Source organism: Arvicanthis niloticus, chromosome 1, assembly GCF_011762505.2.
Source record: "Arvicanthis niloticus isolate mArvNil1 chromosome 1, mArvNil1.pat.X, whole genome shotgun sequence".
Lineage (NCBI taxonomy): Eukaryota > Metazoa > Chordata > Mammalia > Rodentia > Muridae > Arvicanthis > Arvicanthis niloticus.
Window position 1 is genome coordinate 3,096,233 of NC_047658.1, and position 20,285 is coordinate 3,116,517.

Sequence of the window (20,285 nt, forward strand, 5' to 3'; positions counted from 1 at the left end):
TCCATATCTAATTCTGAAGAGCTCCTTCCCTCCATTCCAGCCAAGCTTTGTGACCACCACCTTCCGTTCCTTCAGTAGTTCTAACTTCAACCTGCTCTTTCTTATCTGTTTACTTTTACTAAGAAGCCTAGGCTAGCTTCACATTCATGACTCTGCCTCTCAGCTCCCTAGCTAGGATCCCAGCTGGCATCACACCAGATTCTCCTGCTCTCATTAGCAGGTTGCTGGGCGTCTCAGTAACACGAGTGGGGCCGGTGCCTGTCTCATCAATCCTGAGTCCAGAGCACAGAGCTCCTGCCTGCTCCACAAGACCTCAGCTGGCATGCAACACTCCAGTCAGGGTCCTGGTGGAAGTAACTTACTTCGGGACATGTGGACGGTGGCAAGCCGGCGGTACAGAGCCTTCTGCCGGGGGTCTGGGTGGAAGCCACTCTTGGTGAAGTAGACGTGGATATAGATGGAGCCATTCTGCTGTACACTCTGCAAGAGAAGGTGACTGCTGATTGAGGCTTAGAAAATGCCAAGGCCATATGTCACCTGCCTACAGTAGCTTCCACTTACTTCCGGCTCTCCAGCAGCTTACTGAGGACTGAAGGCACAGAGGTCAGCTGACTGGTTCTGTCTCAAATGCTGGAGTGAGACAGACTGAATGAAGATTGGTCCAGCTAAAGCGGACACCGAGAGCTGGCCCTGCTTCTTTCCTAAGACTCAGGAAGCCAACCCTGGGATGTAGGCCACCCAGCACTGCAGCAACAACTGCCCAGAGCACTCAGCCAAGGAGCTTGCCCACGGGCCAGCCCTGCTCTAACACGCCACGAAGCACGCTTCTACACTAGTGACTTCACAGGAACAGAGCACTTCAGCTCTGCACTGCCACAGGTCACAATACGACACTTGTGCTGATGAGGCTCGGGGCTCATACAAAGGTTAGAGACAGGCTGCAAGAGAGTCAGAACTCAGTTTTCTGGAAGCTAGCTGTGGCGCGCGGTGCGTGCCTCTAATTCCACCTGGGGCAGGCAGATTGAGTCTGAGGCAAGCTTAGACACAAGGAAGACCATATTATGATAAAACAAAAGAAAACTTCTCCACCTTCCATGACTTGTGCAACACCCCACTGCCCCTCTAGCCAAAGTCTTGCTCACTCTCAACTTCCCAGGAATGGAGAAGGAAAGGAGGATCTGAGCAGAGCCTGGTGTGACAACAGGCAGAGCCCAGCCCACACAGGGCCCGACCTCCAAGCCCACCAGCTGCTTCTTGGGGATGAAACCTGAGTACCCAAGACCAGCTAGCTGGTCCCCATCCTTTCCTGAGCCTCCAGAAAGGGCCTGAGCTTGACAGTCTGGCCATAGCATGACTGGAGTCACAGACTGTGTCTGCACACACAGATCCAACGACTCAGAGGTGGGGCATCTCTCCTCCCCGATTCCCAAAGCCTGCTGGGTATAAAGGACAAGAGTTCCACCACACAAGAATGAACATGCGCACACTGGCTGCAGCAGCAGTCCTGGGCACATTCCTATAGTTCAAGCAGCTGAATGAAGGTTCTAAACCAGTTTCTGCTACACAGTTAAGAGTAGCCTGAGCTACATGAGACGGTCTCAAAAAATAAAATCCTCCAGAAGGTGGTGGCACATGCCGTTAGTCCCAGCATTTGGGAGGCAGAGGCAAGTGAGTATCTGAGTTCAAGGCCAGGCTGGTCTACAAAACGAGTTCCAGGACAGCCAGAGCTACTCTATCTAGAAATAAACAAACAAAAAGATTTAAAAAAAATCAAACCCAAGGGCAGGGGCTATAGTTCAGTTGTACAGTGTTTACGTAGCAGACAAAATACATGCTTTACACTCAATTGCCAATAATGAAGGGGGAAAAAAACAAAAACAAACAAGAAAAAAAAAAAAAAAAAAAAAAAAAAAAAAAAAAAAAGCCCACTGAGTGCTTGTGTGTGCCCAGTCTGCTGCACAGTGATAGGGTACAGAGATTGCCAAGCCCAGCCTTACTTTCCTAAGCTCAAGGATTTGTAAGAAAGAGCTGTGCTTTTACAGAGGTCCCAGGATGCCTTGCCTGGCCCAGCTGGCCATGAGAATGGAGGACATACTTACACAAGCTGAGGAAGCCTTCCTGGGAGGCAGAGCCAAGGAGCAGAAGGAATCTCTCACTACTCTCACTAGCTGTTGACCTCGAGAAAGCCACCAAGCTGCTGCTAACCCCAGTTTCATCTACCACAAGCAGTAGTTACATGAGACAATAACAGTTACATGGGGCAGTAAAGCTTTTTGTTTTAAGACATGTCTTCCCATAATTCACAGCCTGGTTTTGAATTCATAGTAATCCTGCCTCAGCTGTCTAAGTGCTGGGAGACTACAGGGGAGTGTTATCACACTCAGCTGCAATGCTTTTCAAATGTAGAAGATACAGAAGTTTATGGGGTACACACCAATCTGGCGTGGGTCCTGACCAGGAAACACCCCCTCACTGTTGATTCATATAACCTGGAAACTATGCCTTTGACATCACCGTGCTGAGTGAATCCCTCAGGGACAGCTACTGATGGCTGACTGGCTAAAAGCTGGGAACCACACCACACTAAAGGTGGCTTGGAGGACCAGGCCGAGACGTGGGGGAGGACTCACCTGTGGGATGTCAAGCTCTGCAAAGTGCTCATAGCAGCCATCAGAGTTCTCTCCGCTGGTCCAGTCACCATACACCAGGTCATGCTGCTCCCAGAAGAGTGCCGAGGTGACATTGAAGTCTGTGAAGTGCTCGTGCTCTGAGATGTACACGTGCAGGTTCTGTGGAATGCAGGAGGGTGTAGGGACACTGGTCAGACGACAATGTATTTGTTGACGATGCCTCACAGAAACTGGGAAACTCAACTCTGGCTTTTGTTATATGCCAGCTCTGCCCTGAACTGTGACACCAAGGGGGCCCAGACTACCAGTGATGAACTTAAGGACAAGGGGCAGCAGGACTACCATGGATGACCTCCCAGTTGGAACTGGGCAGATCTGGGACAAGGAAGTCAAGTGTCTGTGCCTCAGAAGGGGAGGCGAGCTTGGCGAGCCTCCTCCTACCCAGGCTCCGGACAACTATCCCCATTCCTAGGATCCGTTATTCAACAGTGGCTGCTGACAGGCTGAGATACGTCACAACAGAGCTCAAGCAGAGAACGGACCTGGAAGAGCTTGAGGGGAGGAGTCTGGTGGCTGTGCTGTTAGATCAGAAACCTGAATTATCCCAGTCACCCTGTCACCCACAACCACGAGGGCCAAACACATTTCTGAAAGAAAGCACCCGGGGACCCTGTTGCAATAGATGCACAACAACTGGGAAGACTACTGTACAAGCTCCCAAGAGTCCTGTTTTCTCAGTGTCCCTTGGGTGGCACAAGTCACCTGCACTGATGGGCTAGAGCATCTGGGACCCATGTGTCTACAGAGCTGACGAAGCTGGAAACTGTCCTATCCTGACCTCTTCACATCACTGTCCCAGCCCCTCTAGTTGCTTCCCACCCAGCATTACCATTAGAGTGTCTTTGGGAAATAGGTTTCGGCTGGCGACACGTGGGGCCCCTCCAGGGCCCGACTGGTCCTGAGGGGACGGCCCTCGGCGGAACCAGCTGCTGATGGCCCAGATGATGAAGATCCTGAGGAAGGAAGCAGGGGCAAGTAAGGCCTGTGCTGAAGTCCCTGTGCTGAAGTCCATATGTCAGCCTCCAAACCCAACCCCCACTCTGTGAGGTCTGAGAAAGCAGTGGTGGAGCTACTGAAGACATGGTGCCCTTGCAGGATAGAGGCTCAAGAAGCCCCGTACAAGCACAGCGCCACCTTGATCCCTCCAGGACCTTATGCCACGCATGGGCCACAGGGATTAGCCATCAAACTCAGAGTTGGGAGATCTAAGCCAGTCAAGGTGCCCCAGGCCTTAGCGGCCTAATGAGTATCCAAAGGATCCCGAATCTTCCCACTGCACTGCAGTGGGACCTTAGTGCAATCACTTTCCAATTTCAATTGAAGACTAAAGAAGCTGAAAGTAATGGGTTAACCTTTACAGACATAGAAAGCCAGGTTTTGGTGGTGATGATGTTTTTTGTGCTAGTAGAGAGTGAACTGAGACTTTCCAATTGTTAGCCAAGTGTTCTAGTTAAGCCACACCCCCAGCCCCTCACGGGGGGGGGGGGGGGGGTTCTAGGCAAGTGATCTACCATGAAGCCATGCCTCCAGCCCCTGATTGGGGGGTTCTAGACTTTAGCACTTAATGGTATCCCCAGACATTTTATTATTTTTTCTTTTGTAACCAGGGTTTGTTTGTTTTGTTTTGTTTTTGTTTTTGTTTTTGAGACAGGGTTTCTCTGTGTAGCCCTGGCTGTCCTGAAACTTACTCTTTGGATCAGGTTGGCCTCAAACTCACTTTAGATCTGTATCTGCCTTCTGAGCACTGGGATTAAAGGAATGAACCACTAGGCAAGCCAGAATTTTATTAAGTTGTGTGAGCTGGCCTTGAACTTAAGATTTTTTCACCTTGGATCATATAGCTTGGAGTCTGAAAAAGACTCACTCTCCCATCCAAAAGAACCAAAAGGTCTCTAGAAAGCTAATTACCACGTGTGGGCACATCTGTGACTCTAATGCTTTGGAGGTGGAAACAAGAGGAACAAGAATTAAAGTCATCCTCCCTACACGGTGAGCTCAAGTCCAGCCAGAGGTATGTCTCTGGTCTCCAAAACAACACAACCAAAAGCTCAACAAAATAAAATAAAACTGTAAACAAACAACAAAACAAAACAGGAGTCAGACAGAGGAACTGCCATGGATTGGCCTATGGCTCTTTGTGGAGGACTGTCTTTATTATTAAGTGATACAGGAGGTCCCACAGTGGGTGGTACCATCCTTAGGCTGGTGGTCCTGGGCTATATAAAAAGCTATATCCACACATGGTTATGTGAGTTAGCCAACAGGAAGTGTTCCCCCACAGTTTTGGTTCTATGTTCATATGGTAATTTCTCTCAGTGTAACCTGGAATATAAGCCAAATAAACCCTTCCTGCCTTGAGTTCCTTTTATCAGAGTACTTTATCTGAGCAACAAGAAACTAACCCCCCTTATAACTCCAGCTCTAAAGGAAGGTGCCCTCTCCTGGCCTCAGATCACATATATGCATGCACACACTCACTTTCTCTCAGAATTTTCATTTCACTTCAATTATTTGTTTGCTTATTTATTTAGTTTTGTTTTGTTTTTTTTCAAGACAAAGTTTTTCTGTGTAACTGCCCTGGAATTCATTCTGTAGACCAGGCTGGCCTTGAACTCACAGAAATCTGCCTGTCTCTGCCTCCCGAGTGCTGGGAATAAAGGCATATATCATCTCTGGGCAATTTTTCTTCCAATTAAGATGAAACAAACAAAATACTACAATCAATCAATAAAACGATTTTTTTTAAAAACAAAATTAATTACTATACTAAAAGTGCTATGGGAATAGCATGCTGGTCGTGGTCAAGAGCTTGCCTAGCATAGACAAGGCTCAAGGTTCTACTCTAGTAACACATCTCTCTCTCTCTCTCTCTCTCTCTCTCTCTCTCTCTCTCTCTCTCTCTCTCACATACACACACACACACTGTATCAATACATTTTGTATTTGCAATAATACTGTCATAGCAAGGCTACAATGAGCTGTCTCTATCTCCATCAAAAGAGTCAACCAACGTTAGATCAAAAATACCAAGGAAAAAAGAAAACTATAGCTGGGCTTGGTGATAGGCTTGTAGTTCAGGAGACTGGAGCACGAGGACCCTTTGAGCCAAGAGCGTCGAGACGAGCGTGAGCAGCACTGTCTTACCATCTTCTGAAAACCAGCCTGGACAGCAAGCCCAGCAATCTTCTTGACTCTGCCTCCTACCACCAGGGCTGAGGTTTCACAGTCCTTCAGGAACACATGGGTGCTGGGGACTGTCCTCATGCTGTGCACTGGGCTATCTACCAAGCCCTGGGTTGGTTTTTTGAGGCAGTCTCAGTCTGTAGCTGGGTTAGCCTGGAACTTAAAATCCTTCTGCTTCAGCCCCCCTCCTGCTAACATTCACTCTCAAGCAAGACTCTTTTGTTTGTTTCATTTCAAGACAGGGTTTCTCTGTGTAGCCCTGGCTGTAGAACTCCCTCTGTAGACCAGGCTGGCCTTAAACTCAGAGATCACCTGCCTCTGCCTCCTTGTGCTGGATTTAAAGACGTGCACTGCCACCATCCAGCTTCAGGTGAGACTCCTAACGTTTTGTGACCTGAAGTAGGGTGTCAAGAGCATAGAGCTAGCTCCACTGAGTTGTGATGGCATTACCAAATCGGGAGCCTGGCACCCACTCCATGCCTGCTTTCCCCATGTTAGCTGCTCCTGCTATTTCATCAAGAGAAATAGGCAGGTACAGCTCTCAGGGTGGAGCTCAGACACAGCACTGTCCTGGCATGCACAAGGCTCTGGGTTTCAAACCTGCAAAAAAAAAAACCATTTAAGTGGAAAAGTACTGAGAGTGATAGCTCGGGGGTTGGTACGTCCCGGCTGAGCCCTATTAGGGCAGGACTGGGCACAAAGACTTGCCTCTGCCTGTTGAAACCAAGGAGCCCTGGGGTCTGGGGTCTCAGGGGCTGTAGCCCAGCTGAGCCATCTGCTCCCCAATGCACATAGCTGACAAAGGTCTAGAACCAGTGCTCCCTGGGGACCTCCGCTGCCTTCATGGGAAGCTCCCACTTTGGTAAATACACCAAAGAGAGTGTGGGAGTAGCACTGCCCCGCTTGGGGGGTGGGGGGTGGGGCTGTGGATCCTCAGCCCTCCAGCCTTCTGTCCCCATGTGTGAAACAAGGCAGGCTAGACCAGCCAGCACTTTGTAGGGTTTGGGTCCTAGACATCTGGAGTGCAATGTGAGGACAGCTGTACATTATCTCATGAACCTCTCAGAGGGCTTGTAGGACAAAAAAGCCCTTCCTCTGTGCACCCAAGCCTACAGGGAAGAGACTGTGCCAAGGCTTCCCAAATGAATGGAGTAAAGGCAGCACCGTGGCTCATGCCTGTGATTCCAACACTTGATAGGTAAAAGGACTACTCAAGTTTTTTCAGGCCAGACTGGACTACCGGTAGAGACACTGTCTCAAAAACACAACAAAACAAGAGAAAAAACGTGCTTAAGAAAGAAAATAAAAGTATGCATTAAATTCTCTACCCCATTCCAATAGCCTTTGTTGCAGGAGTACGGGGCTGGGTTTGAGACAGGTTTTCTCTGTGTATCCCTGGCTGTCCTGGAACTAGCTCTAGTAGACCAACTCAAACAGAGATCTGCCTGCCTCTGCCTCCTGAGTGCTGAGATTAAAGGCATGTGACACCACCACCACCCAGACAGTTCAAATAGATACTTTTACAGTTAAAGTTCAGAAAGCTTATAAACAAATGTGGGTATAATAGCTTATAATTGTTAATTGCAGCATCCAGGAGGCAGAGACAGGAGGATCACTGAAAGCTTAAAACTAGCTTGGATTACAGTGAACATAATGCCAGTCAGGGATATATAAATTAGTATCTCAAAAAACAAAACACACACACACACACACACACACACACACACACACACACAATTTGGAAAGAACAAATATCCACTTCTTCTGCAACTCCACTAGGAAACACCAATGCAAGTAAAAGGTAAGCTCACATCTCTGGACATTATTCCGCTGTAGAGGGTCACTGCCATACACAGAATCTGCTTGGGGGCTTTATGCATTACTTAGTTATCCCAGAATCTTAGCATTCATCTATAAATCTGGCACTTAGAGCTAGAGAGATGGCTCAGTGGTTAAAAGCTACTTATCCAGAGGTCCTGAGTTTTTAATCCCCTGCACCCACAGGGAAGCTCATCAAAAGATCCAATATATGCAGATATAAATAAAATAATAAAAAATAAAACTGGCTGGGTATAGTAGCACACACCTTTAATCCCAGCACTAGGGATGCAGAGGCAGGCAGATCTCTGTGAGTTTTGAGGCCAGCCTGGTCTACAGAGCAATTTTCAGGACAGCCAGGGCTACACAGAGACACCCTGTTTCGTACTCAACTGGTGGGAGAGGGTCATCCTCAGCTAAACAGAAACTTTTATTTAAGAGTATTCTTGACTGTACAAGACCTTATATCAAAACACAAATCAAAACAAAAATCCCTGGATGTTGTATTTTTGTTTGTGTGTTTTTCTAGCTGTCCTAGAACTTACTATATAGAGCAGGCTGGCTTCGAACTCAGAGATTGGCTTGCCCCTGCCTCCCAAATACTCGAACTAAAGGCGTGAACCACCATATCCAACCTTGGGGCTGAAGAGATAGATCAGTGGTTAGCAGAACTTGTTCCTTTCCCTAAATATTGAGGTTCAATTCCTGACAGCCACATGGGGACTCACAGTCATCAATTACTCCAGCTCTAGGGGATCCGATGCCCTTTCGGACTTCTGAGGTCCCCAGGCACACATAGGGTACAAAGATACGCACATACAAGCAAAATAAACTTATATACATAAAGCCATCTTAAAATGAACGAATAAATGAATGGAATGAAGCAAGCTCCAACCAACCAGACAATCACAGCCCTGGAGAAATTGAGGTAAGAGGATCACAGCAAATTCAAGGACAGCCTGAGACACATACTGAGACACTGCCTCCAAGAAACAAGTGCCTTTAATTCCTGCACCCAGGAGGCAGAGGCAAGGGGATCTCTGTGAGTTCCAGGCCAGGCAGTTACATGATGAAGCCCTGTCTCAATATGTAAGTAAGTAAAATAAAAATTCAAAACTAGGGTTTGTGTGATAAATGGCTCATCATAAGTGTCTTACTATGCAGGCCTGATGACCACATGTCTTAGTTAGGGTTTTACTGTTGTGAACAGACACCATGACCAAGGCAACACTTATTAAGGACAACATTTAATTGGGCCTGGCTTACAGGTTCAGAGGTTCAGTCCACTATCATCAAGGTGGGAACATGGTAGAATCTGGGCAGGCATGGTACAGGAGGAGCTCAGAGTTTTACATCTTCATCTGAAGGCTGCTAGGAGAATACTGGCTTCCAGGCAGCTAGGATGAGGGTCTTATAGCCCACACCTACAGTGACACACCTACTTTAACAAGACCACACCTTCTAATTGTGCCACTCCCGGGGCCGAGCATATACAAACCATCATACCATGTAAAAAGTAGGAGAAAACAAATGCCATAAAGTTGTCCTCTGGCAGTTGTCCATGGCAGCATGTGCCCGACCCCTGACCTCACAGACAAACAATTAACATAATAACTAAAAAAAGAAGCTCTATGCCTAGCATATTTGAGGCCTTTTGTTCCACTCACAGCAACACACACACACACACACACACACACACACAAGACTTCAGATGAGATAGTGTGTGAGCAGCCACCCACACCCCCCCCATGTCTGCTGCCACTAGTTCTAAGGAAGGAAGTGAGCCTGCAGAGGCTGGAGCAGAGCCCCTGAGAAGGAAACAACCCTCAGCACCAACGTGCAGATGTCCAGATATGCAGTTAATAAAAAGCACTGGGAGGTGTGCTGCTGGCTGTGAGGAAATGAAGGCAAGGACCTGAGAAAGCTGACTGCCCTGTCCTGTCCCTTGGAGCATGAAAACAAAAAGCAAGCTAGACGTGATGGTACAGTCTGTGATCCAGCATTCAGGCAGCGAAGGCAGTCCTGAGTTACAGGCCAACCTTAGCTACGGACCGAGACATTATCTCAATTAAAAGTGGGCAGGGATGATGGACAAGGAAACCTAAGGAAGCAGGCATGAGGCTCTGCTGACAGAGCCTGCCTAGCACACACTGGGTGTGCTCCACAGCACTATATAAACGGGACACACACACACACACACACACACACACACACACACACACACAAAGAGAAGTGGGGCGTAAATAGATCAAAATACATTATGTCCACATATGCAAACGTTACAGGGAGACCACTATTGTGTATAAATAATATATGCTAATAAAAACTTTAACCCCAACACCTAGAAAGCAGAGGCAGAGAGGTCTTTGGGAGTTCAAAGTCAGCTTGATCTACATAGTAAGTTCCAGGCTTGCCTCAAAATAAATAAAAAATTAAATGTTAAAAAGGAGCTGGTAAGATTAGCCGTCTTCACAACTGAGCGTCAGGACCTGAGTGGTGGTAGGAACGTGCTGACTCCATGTGCAGAGCACAGCACACGTGTATATACAGTCAAACAATAAATGGAGTTTATAACATTTTGTTTTTGCTTTTTTGAGACAGGGTTCCTCTATGTAACAGCCCTGGAACTCTCTCTGTAGACCAGGCTGGCCTCAAACTCAGAGATCTGCCTGCCTGCCTCCCGAGTGCTGAGATTAAAGGCATGAACCACCACTGCCCAACAACTTTTAAAAACTAAAGAATAAGGCCCAGGGATGGCTCTGCCTGCTAGGCACTTACCACCAAGCCTAAGGACCTGAGCTCCATACCCAGAAGCTACATGTCAGAGAGCAGAACAGACTCACACAAGTTGTTCTCCCACCTCTCCACACATGCTGTGCTATTTACATGTGCATCCACGACATGCATTCCCACACAATAAATGAACGCACATGAACGCACACACACGCACATGCACACACGCACACGCACACAAAGAAATAAAGAAAATCTGAAAGCACACAGGGCAGAGTTGGGAGACAGAGTAAGGCACAGGGTTCCACAGCTTCACACCTGGGAGTCCCCACCAGAATGTGCCTAGAGATGGAAATGGAGGTCATGAAGTCTTTTCTTTCTTTCTCTTCTTTTTTTTTTTATTTCTCTCAGTGCTGGGAAGATACCCTGGAAGTTCAAGTACGCTGGATGAGTGCTCTTGTGCTGAGGCGTGCCCACTGCAGACTAGACCCTTCTAAATCAGCAGTCATTTCCCTTTCTGTCACACACACCTCCCTCTGGTGACAAGTTTTCACAGAATCCCTAGGATGAGCTCAACATAGGACTTCCACTTGAAGTGGGAACTGAAGCACGAGAATTGCAATAGGGGCTGGGAATTCAGTGCAGTTGGCAGGGCACCTTGCCAACTCAGCAAGGGCTTGGCATGCTTGATGCTCTGGATGGCCATGTAAGAAAACTGTAAGAAGTGGAGGCGGGGGGATAGAAATTGGGGGACATCCTCAGCTATAAATCTAATAGGTTAGCTCGAACTACCTGAGACCATGTTTTTAAAAACCAGAAAGAACGTTAATAAAGCTGGACACGGCGGCACAGGTCTGGAGCACCAGCACCCAAGACGTGCAGGGAGGAAGACGGCCAGCCCAAGTCACAGCTGTCAAAAAGAAAGGGCCAGCAAGATGTCTCAGTGAGTAAAGGCACTTGCTGCCAAGCCTGAACCTGAGTCTGATCTCCAGGTCTCAGATGGAGAAAACGGAGTTCTGAAAGCTGTCCTCTGACCTCTGAATATACATACTTATACATGCCAACACCCCCAACCCCACCAGCACCACCAGCACTGACACACACACACACACACACACACACAGAGAGAGATTAAGTTTTAAAATACAATCAAGTGGTGGTGGCGCATATGTTTAATCCTCGTACTTGGGAGGCAGAGGCAGAAGGACCTCTTGAATTGGAAGCCAGCCTGGTCTACAGAGTGAGTTCCAGGACAGTCAAGTCTAAACAGAAAAATCCTGTCTCAAACCTTCCTACAAATAAATAAATAAATAAATAAATAAATAAATAAATAGCAAACACAGCCAGGAGCAGTGGTGTGTGCCTTTAATGAGATGTTAGTGAATGGTGTTTCTATGTATTAGATGCACTCTCTGACTCCCTCAACATTGTTAGTTAGTCAAGCCTTATATTTTAGACAAAATATTGGTTGTTCCTAATGTCTGTAAATACCAAATATATCTGCTAGACCTGATAGCTCACACCTGTAAACCTGGCACCCAGGAGGCTGAAACAGGAGGGTCGTCATGTTTTAAAACTGAACTAAAGAGTGAGACCCTTTTCAACCAACAATAAATCCCTGCATCTCCACTGAGTAAGTATAAACCTGTACTATGATTAGTCTCTTGTGAGCCGAGAGGACCACTCAAGGGATTCACCGGCCAGCAGGGCTACATACTGAGACCTTTTCTAATCAATAGGACACAAAACCTATGATTAGCCTAAGGCCACTATCAACAGAGGACACAGATGTGTCCCATACACTTAGGATGTCACTTCATCAGTAACTTGAGCATATGCTCAACGGCTACCTATGTTGTAAAAGGGCGCAGGCAATTTCTAAGTTGAGGGGAAAAAATCTACTAAGGCAGATTCTCTAATTGCTTGCATAAAATCTTCTCCCCTTCCAGTGCCTGGTGAGACTCCATTTCCCACGATACAAAGCGAGTTTTCAGCCGGACCTTTGGGACTGCCATTTCAGTATTTGGGAAGCTGAAGAAGGATCAAGGTCCGAGGACTTGGGCCAGTGAGCTGGCTCCCAGAGTAAAGGTGTGTACTCTGAAGCCTGACCAGTGGAGTCTCATCCCCAGAAACACATGGGAGAAGACAGAACTGAGTCCCCAGGTTGTCCTCTTATGTCCACATATACACCTTGTCATGTACACACATTCATATTCATTCAATATTCTCTCTCTCTCACTTTCTCTCTCTCTCACTTTCTCTCTCTCTCTCTCTCTCTCTCTCTCTCGCTCTCTCTCTCTCACTCTTTCCCAAGACAGGGTTTCTCTGTGTAGCCCTGGCTGTCCTGGAACTCACTCTGTAGACCAGGCTGGCCTCCAACTCAGAAATCCGCCTGCCTCTGCCTCCCAAGTGCTGGGATTAAAGGTGTGCGCCACCACTGTCCGGCATGTACACACCTTCTTACACCCCATAAAATTAATAACTCAATGTAATAAAAAAGCTCAAGGCCTGCGTGGACTACACAGTGAGTTCAATCCAGCCTGGCAGTGTAGTGAGACCCTGTCTTGAAATAAGGGGCTTGAGGTATGGCTCAAAAAGGATGTCTTTCATCGCAGCACTCAGGAGGCAGAGGCAGGCAGATCTCTGAGTTCAAGGTCCGCCTGGTCTACAGAGGGAGTTCCAGGATAGCCAGGCTACATAGTAGAAAAACACTGTCTCAGACTAAAGATAGATAGATAGATAGATAGATAGATAGATAGATAGATAGATAGATAGATAGATAAAACAAATCCATTTTAGTCTGAATATTGTCCAGGAGGGGTCTTAGGGGCTCAGGTCTCTTAGGGGCTCAGCAACCACCACTGAAGAAGGTGGCTACTGGGGTGAGACTATGAAAGGCTATGGCTTATCCACAAGGTCGTTCTCTGGCACATAGGTCCTGAGGCCCCTGTATATGCAGACCCCTGATCAATGTAGAGTGTGCTATTCCTGGTCACCACTCCCTCTCCCCAGGCCTTGCTTTTTGCAGAGTGAGAACCACAAGCCCACATGCTCACCTGAACAGAACGCCTTTGATGACCTGCCAGGCGTTGGGGGCTGGCTGGGGTGGAGGGTTCTGAGGCTGGGTCTCGGCTGGTGTGTCCCTCCCAATGCTGCCATTGCTGGTCACCTATAAGGGGAATAGAGAGTAGGATAAAGGGGCTGATTAGGGTACCCTGAGTTCAGAGGCTGAGACTATCACTCTTCAGAGAAGGCACAACCAGTAGTCCCCAGGTAGAAAGAGCTCAAGAGGAATTGCTCCCCAAGGATATCTATGCTGGGGTCAGTCCTAAACTGCCTTCCAGTCTATGGGGACCTGTCTATCAGCGCTAACCCAAAGGGGGCAGCATTGAGAAGCATGTGCTAAGAGCTGTGGCCAGGCCTGAGGCTCAGGTGCTAAGAGTTAAATCACAGTACACTATCGAAGGGAGCAGGCACAGATGCAGACAGCAGCTGAGGCACAGTCTGACAGTGTGAGCTGAGCACTGTCTATGAGGGCTCTCCTAGGGCTCTGCAGCTGGCTACCACGGAAGGCTGGGGCTGATCCACAAGATCCTTCCCTGGGCATGAGGGCTCTGAGTCCCTGCTCTCCAGCTCTCCAGCAGAACGTCATACTGCAAGCTGGTATACAAACATCCACCCTGTACAGCCTGTGGAGCACCAAGCTCTGAATATAACTGTACTCTGCAACTGAGCAAACAAAGGCTCAGAGAGATTAAGATACTTGTCTGGGTTACTCAGGAGCAAGACACCAAAGACAAAGAATCAGGTGGGGATAACATGGAAAGAAATCATTCTCTCACCAGGCAGAGTGGCACATGCCTATAATCTAAGCACTTCAAAGGTAAAACAAGGAGAAGCCAGAGTTCAAAGTCTGTCTTAAAACACAAGACAACACAGGCCAACTCAAAACACAAGAACTCTCTCAGAAGCAGAGACACTCTGACAGCTAGGAAGGAGAGAGTCCAAGGTAGGGCCATTTGGAAGCCTCTCTCTTTGGACACTGATGGCTCCAGTCCAGTGTTAGTCTCTCCCACTGGCTGTCCCATCCTGTCAACCTTCAAAAGGTAGAACCCGAGGACTATAAAGACAGCTCAGTAGCTCAGAGCAAAGGCCCCTCTTTCTGAAGACCAAGGTCCAGTTCCCAGCACACAGGTGGTGGCTCACAAACATCTGTAACTCCAGTTGCAGGGGATCTAATATCCTTTTCTGACCTCCATTGGTACTGGACACGAATATAGTACACATATGTACATGCAGGCAAAGCCCTCATATGCATAAAAGAAATAATCTTTTTAAAAGCGGTGGGGGAGGCAGGTCTCACACCCCCACGAGCATACAGAGAACCAGCACCTGATCCACACTTGCAAAGTCAGCACATCCAGTGCCTCCCTGCCCCTGGGCCACTCATACCCACTGTCTCCAGGCTCCACTGCCCAGCCCTCTCCCCCAGGCCCCTGAACCCCAATCCTGCCCATCTTTCCTTATCACCTCACAGCAGGAAACAGAGCAGGGCAGGTGTCACTTGTTACTTCTCAGTAAAAGATCCTCCTTAGTTTTTTTGTGTTTTTTGTTTTGTTTTTTTTTTTTGGGGGGGGGGGGGGAACGGACAGTTGTTGAGACAGGGTTTCTCTGTATAGCCCTGGCTGTCCTGGAACTCACTCTGTAGACCAGGCTGGCCTCGAACTCAGAAATCCACCTGCCTCTGCCTACCAAGTGCTGGGATTAAAGGCGTGCGCCACCACTGCCCAGTGAGATCCTCGTTATGTCCCAAAGTGCAGGACAACACCAGAGAGGTGACAGGGGATGACTCTTGGGTCCAGTAAATCTCAGCTGTAGTCCTCCCCACAGTTCTTGACTGAAACACCTTAGCATGTCATTAGGCATGTCCCCTCTTCTGCCCTGAGAACAGACTTGTGAAAACACTGGTACAGGGTGAACAGAAATGCTCTCCTCCATGGGCTCCCAGGACTGTTCTACATACCTACTGTGTGACAAGCATGCCTACTGTGCACCAGACCCTGAGCTGGGCAGTAGTCATTAAGCTCAGGAGCTTGGTGGCCCAGGTTGCAGAGTCAAGAGGGAAACACACCAGCAGAACAACAGCAAATAGTAAAGAAGCCATGTACGGGCAGACACCTAAAACCCTAGCACTTGGAAGAAAAAGGTGAGAGAAAAAAAAGACAAAACAAAACTATTGTCTATTTACCTACCTACCTATCAACTATTTACCTATCTAGTCCTCTATCATCTACCTATCAACCAACAATCTATCATCTATCTGCCTGATTTTGTTTATTTTTTGTTTTTACAAGACAGGGTCTCTCTGTGTAGCCTTGGCTATCCTGGAACTCAGGCTGTAGACCAGACTGGCCTCAAACTCAAGAGATCTACCCGCCTCTGCCTCCCAAGTGCTTTTAAGATCTCGTCTCCTCCAGTGATGGACAATCCATCTGGGAAGACTCCCACAGACAAGCAGACCAAACCCATAAGGTATACCCCTCAAAGTGCTGCTGGGATGTGAGGAAACAGGGATGGGCTCTGAGCTACTGCCGGCCTAGATTTCACCATGAGGGTGGGGTGGGGTGGGGGGCATGGCTCAGTACTCCCAGAATTCAGGATACACCAAACCCTGGGTCCTATCCCCAGTACTGGGAGGGCAAGAAAGAATCCTGAGTCAAGAGATAGGAAACTCACATAATTGCTCACAGCTATCTGTAATCCCAGTTCCAGGGTTCTGATACTCTGTCAGCCTCCACATGTACCAGGTACGCATGTGATATACATCATATACTCACATGTGGGCAAATACTCATATACAAGAAATGAAGCAAATACAAACGTTTCTCTTTTCCTTCTTAATGTTTCTTTTACTTTATGGGGAGGTGGGGACATATGCCACAGCCATGTGTGGGGGGGTCAGAGGACAATTTGTGAGAGTTGGTTCTGTACTTTTGCCATGTGGGTTCCAGGAATCAAATTCAGGTTGACAGGCTTGGCAATGCACACCTTTACCCACTGCTCCATCTCATTGGTCCCTAAACCGTTTCTGTGTGTGAATGGACAAGAACAAGTGCCCTTTTAAAAATATTTATGCATATGGGTGTTGTGTCTACACGTATGTCTGCATCACGTACATACCCAGTGCCTGAAGAGGCCAGATGAGGTCATGGGATCCCATGGAACTGGAGTTACAGAGGGTTATGAACCACCATGTGGGTGCTGGGAATCAAAACTTGGTCCTCTGGAAGAGTAGTCAATGCTCCTAACTCCTGAGCCATCCAAAGATTTTATCTAGCTAGCTATCTAGCTATCTACCGATAAATGCTTTGTTTTTTGAGTTAGGGTCTATGCAACCCTGGCTGTCCTGGAACTCTCTATGCAGACCAGGCTGGTCTCCAACTCAAAGATCCTCCACTGTCCTGGAACTCTCTATGCAGACCAGGCTGGTCTCCAACTCAAAGATCCTCCTGCCTCTGTCCACCAAGTGCTAGGATTAAAGGTGTGCACCACCACTATCCAGAATTTCTTTTGAACTGTGTGCAGGCATATACATTTGGATGGCATATACATGTGGATGCAGGCGCCCCTGGATGCCAGAAGAGGTTGCCGAGCTCCTGAGTTGGAGTTACAAGCAGTAACTTGTGAGTTGTCCGATGTTGGTGGTGGGGACTGAACTATGGTGTCCTACAAGAGCAGTCCAGTCTCTTAGTGTCTGAGCCAGCTCTCTAGGCCCTGAAAAAAAAATGTTTAAGTGATGTGATGGTCCACTCCTGCAATCCAAGCATCCGGGAGGCAGACTCCGAAGATCTCTGTGGGTTTGAAGCCAACCTGGACTGCATGTAGAGTTCTGGGTCAGTTAAGGCTCCATACAGAGACTTTGTCTCAAAGAAGTAAATATATAAATGATTACTCATTGTTGTATATATGCATGGTATATAGGTGTGCTCCATCATGTATGTGAAGTTCGGAGACATAAAGTTCTCCTTCAACCTTTATAGGCTCGAGGGGTCAAACCCGGGCTGGCGGGCTTCTCTGGTCCCCGTCTATCTCCTCATCTATCTCAGCAGCCTTCCCAGCCCCAGTGTTCTCAACTGCACACCTGTAATGCCAACTTGGGAAGGAAGGCTGAAGGACTGCCTGCCTGAAGTCTAAGGCCATCCCAGCTGACATATGAGGTCCTCTCTCTACAACACAGTAAAGCTGGTTGATGGCTTATGCCTTTAATCCTATACTTGAGAGGCAGAGGCAGCTGGATCTCTGTGAGTTCAAGGCAAGCCTTGTCTATATAGTTCCAGAACCTTGAGAGCTATGTAAGAAACTCTGTCTCAAAACAAACAAACACCAATAAACAGGGCTGGAGAGATGGTTGAGCAGTTATGTGTACTTGCTGCTCTTGCAGAGGACTAGTTTGGTTCTCAGTAACACAATGGCTTACTAACATCTATAATCCATTCCAAGAGATCTGACTTTTTGCAGGCACCAGGCAAACACGTGGTACACATACATACATGTAGGCAAACACTCATACACATAAATCAATCAAAAAAAAAAAAAAAGAAAAAAAAAAGAAAAAGACAAAACCAAATTGCTTCCGTCCTGCATTTACAAACTTTTTACTGTCACTTCCTTCTAACCAATACAACCTGGCAGCAACTTCCACAGCGCTTCCAACCCACAAGGCATGGGAAGGGGGTCATGCAGGTTACATGTACACAGTATTCTACAAGAGAGACTTGGGCATCTGAGATTTTGAAACTGAAGGAAGGGAACCCTGGAACCAGTCCCTAGAGACAAATGTACTGATACCAAACTGATCCACACCCTGCAGAGTGTATCACCACACCCTGCACTGACATTCGACAAATGTAAAGGTATCAGAGTTAAACCGAGACAGAGAGGTGACCCTCCTGGGGCTCCCTTTGCCTTCAGAGTCAAAGCCCACTCCTCACCAAAACCTGGTACACCATGCCTCCCTGCTCCTCTGATGCCCTTCTTCACACCAGGCATCTTTTACCTCAGGGCCTCTGCACAGTTGAGTTCCATTACATCCATGGCCTTTCCTTTACAGGGCTGTGATTCCTCCTGTCCCTCCTTCAGATCTTTGATAGAGTGCCACCTTCTCTTGGATGTCTTCCCCAAGACCCTATCTGAATGGCAGCCCTCCCACATAGCCACTGCTCACTCCCTACACACGGCAGTCATATATCCAAGTCTCTGCCATCTGCGGCAGGTATATTGTTGTTACTGTATCCCCATCTAGACTTCCCCACCTCTTCCTGAAGATACATGAGGTCCAAGAAAGCAGAGCTCGTTCTACCCACCGCCTGTATCAGCTGAGGGAATGGGTGGCTCGGCCAGCTTGAAGAGGAGCAGGGACACAGGCAAGGGAAGGGCCTGCTAAGCCAGCAGAGAATGAGAAGGCAGTAGGAAGGGTAGCACAGCCCCTGCTCGCTCTTACTCTGTCTGCTTGAGCTCAGACCCTCCTCCAGGAGCACCTAGCAGTCTGGTAAACAGCTATGCCCACTTACAGGACCATATCCTCAAGGACTGCTCAGATCCACCATGACCACCTCAGACTCTTAGTTCAACGACCAGACTGGCGCGGAGGTGTCAGTGTAGAGCACCTGTCAGGGGATGCACTAGGGCTGGAGCTCAGTGCGGGGCTTGATAGGCATGCAGGAATCCTGGGAATTCACTGCCTATACCATTAATAAAACAAAACAAATTTCCTCCAGCTTACCATCTCCTCTGCCCAGGCCTGAGCTGAGGGGACTAGAGATATAGTACTGACTAAAAGTCCAGTGGAGGAGACAGTCACAACACACAGTGGGCAGGCCTGGCCATCAGAACCCATGGGGAGCACTTGGGAGGCAGAGGCAGACAGATTTCTGAGTTCGAGGCCAGCCTGGTCTACAGAGTGAGTTCCAGGACAGCCAGGGCTACACAGAGAAACCCTGTCTTGAAAAAACCCCAAAAAAACCAAAAAAAAAAAAAACAAAAACAAAAAAATACCAAAAAACCATGGGGAGCCCAAAGGGTATGGCTGACCCAGTCTGAGAGGATTTCTTTCTTAGGGAAAGGAAACCTGAGATCTGAGGACTAAGGATCATCCAGGGAGTGGGGCATGTCATGTTAGGAAGCTGAGGCAAAAGAATTCTGAATCTGAGGCTGACTGGGTTCCATGGTGAGACTCTTGTCTTCTATCAAACAAAACCAAACACTGCCCAACCTCCTGTGATCCTGTACATGCCTTATATCTAGAGCTGCCACAGCCACCACCACTGGGGTGAACTCCTTAGTGGCTGTTCCTAAGGCACAGACTGTGTGAGAGAGCAGGCAAGAAGACCCAAGAGGGAAGACCAAGGAAGGAGACGGGAAGCACTCTAGGAAGTAAGGTTTACAGTAGATGACATTCTTCCAGTCAGCTGGCTCTCCAGCACAGGCGATTCTGCCTCCATCACCCCTGCCCCCACCCCAACAACATTTAGAAACTTCTAGAGACATTTTTGATTGTCAAACCAGGAAAGGGTACACATGCTACTGACATAGTCCGCAAATACCAGGGGCAGTGCTGAGCACCCTAAGGTGCACTGGACAGCCCCACATTGAAGAATTTGCCAACTCAAAATGTGAATAACAAAGGATTTTTTTTTCAACTGGACAATGGTGGCTTACACCTTTATTCCCAGCACCTGGGAGGCAAAAGCAGGTGGATGTCTGAATTCCAGGCCAGTCTGGGCTACAGAGTTCCAGAACTACAAAAACAAACAAGTCTGGGTATAATGGTCACACCTTTAATTCCAGCTCTTGGGAGATAGA

General features: G+C 47.9%; 1 protein-coding gene across 1 annotated transcript in view; it reads right to left on the reverse strand.

The window, feature by feature from the left end:
- Clptm1 (CLPTM1 regulator of GABA type A receptor forward trafficking) overlaps window positions 1-20,285 on the reverse strand; it is a 32,035-nt gene that overhangs the window by 9,881 nt on the left and 1,869 nt on the right. The window contains exons 2-5 of the mRNA XM_034508194.2: window positions 13,481-13,593; window positions 3,520-3,643; window positions 2,631-2,789; window positions 363-480 (exon numbers count right to left, since the gene is read on the reverse strand). Of these exons, the coding sequence (XP_034364085.1) occupies window positions 363-480; window positions 2,631-2,789; window positions 3,520-3,643; window positions 13,481-13,593 (514 nt within the window). The remainder of the gene's footprint in view (window positions 1-362; window positions 481-2,630; window positions 2,790-3,519; window positions 3,644-13,480; window positions 13,594-20,285) is intronic.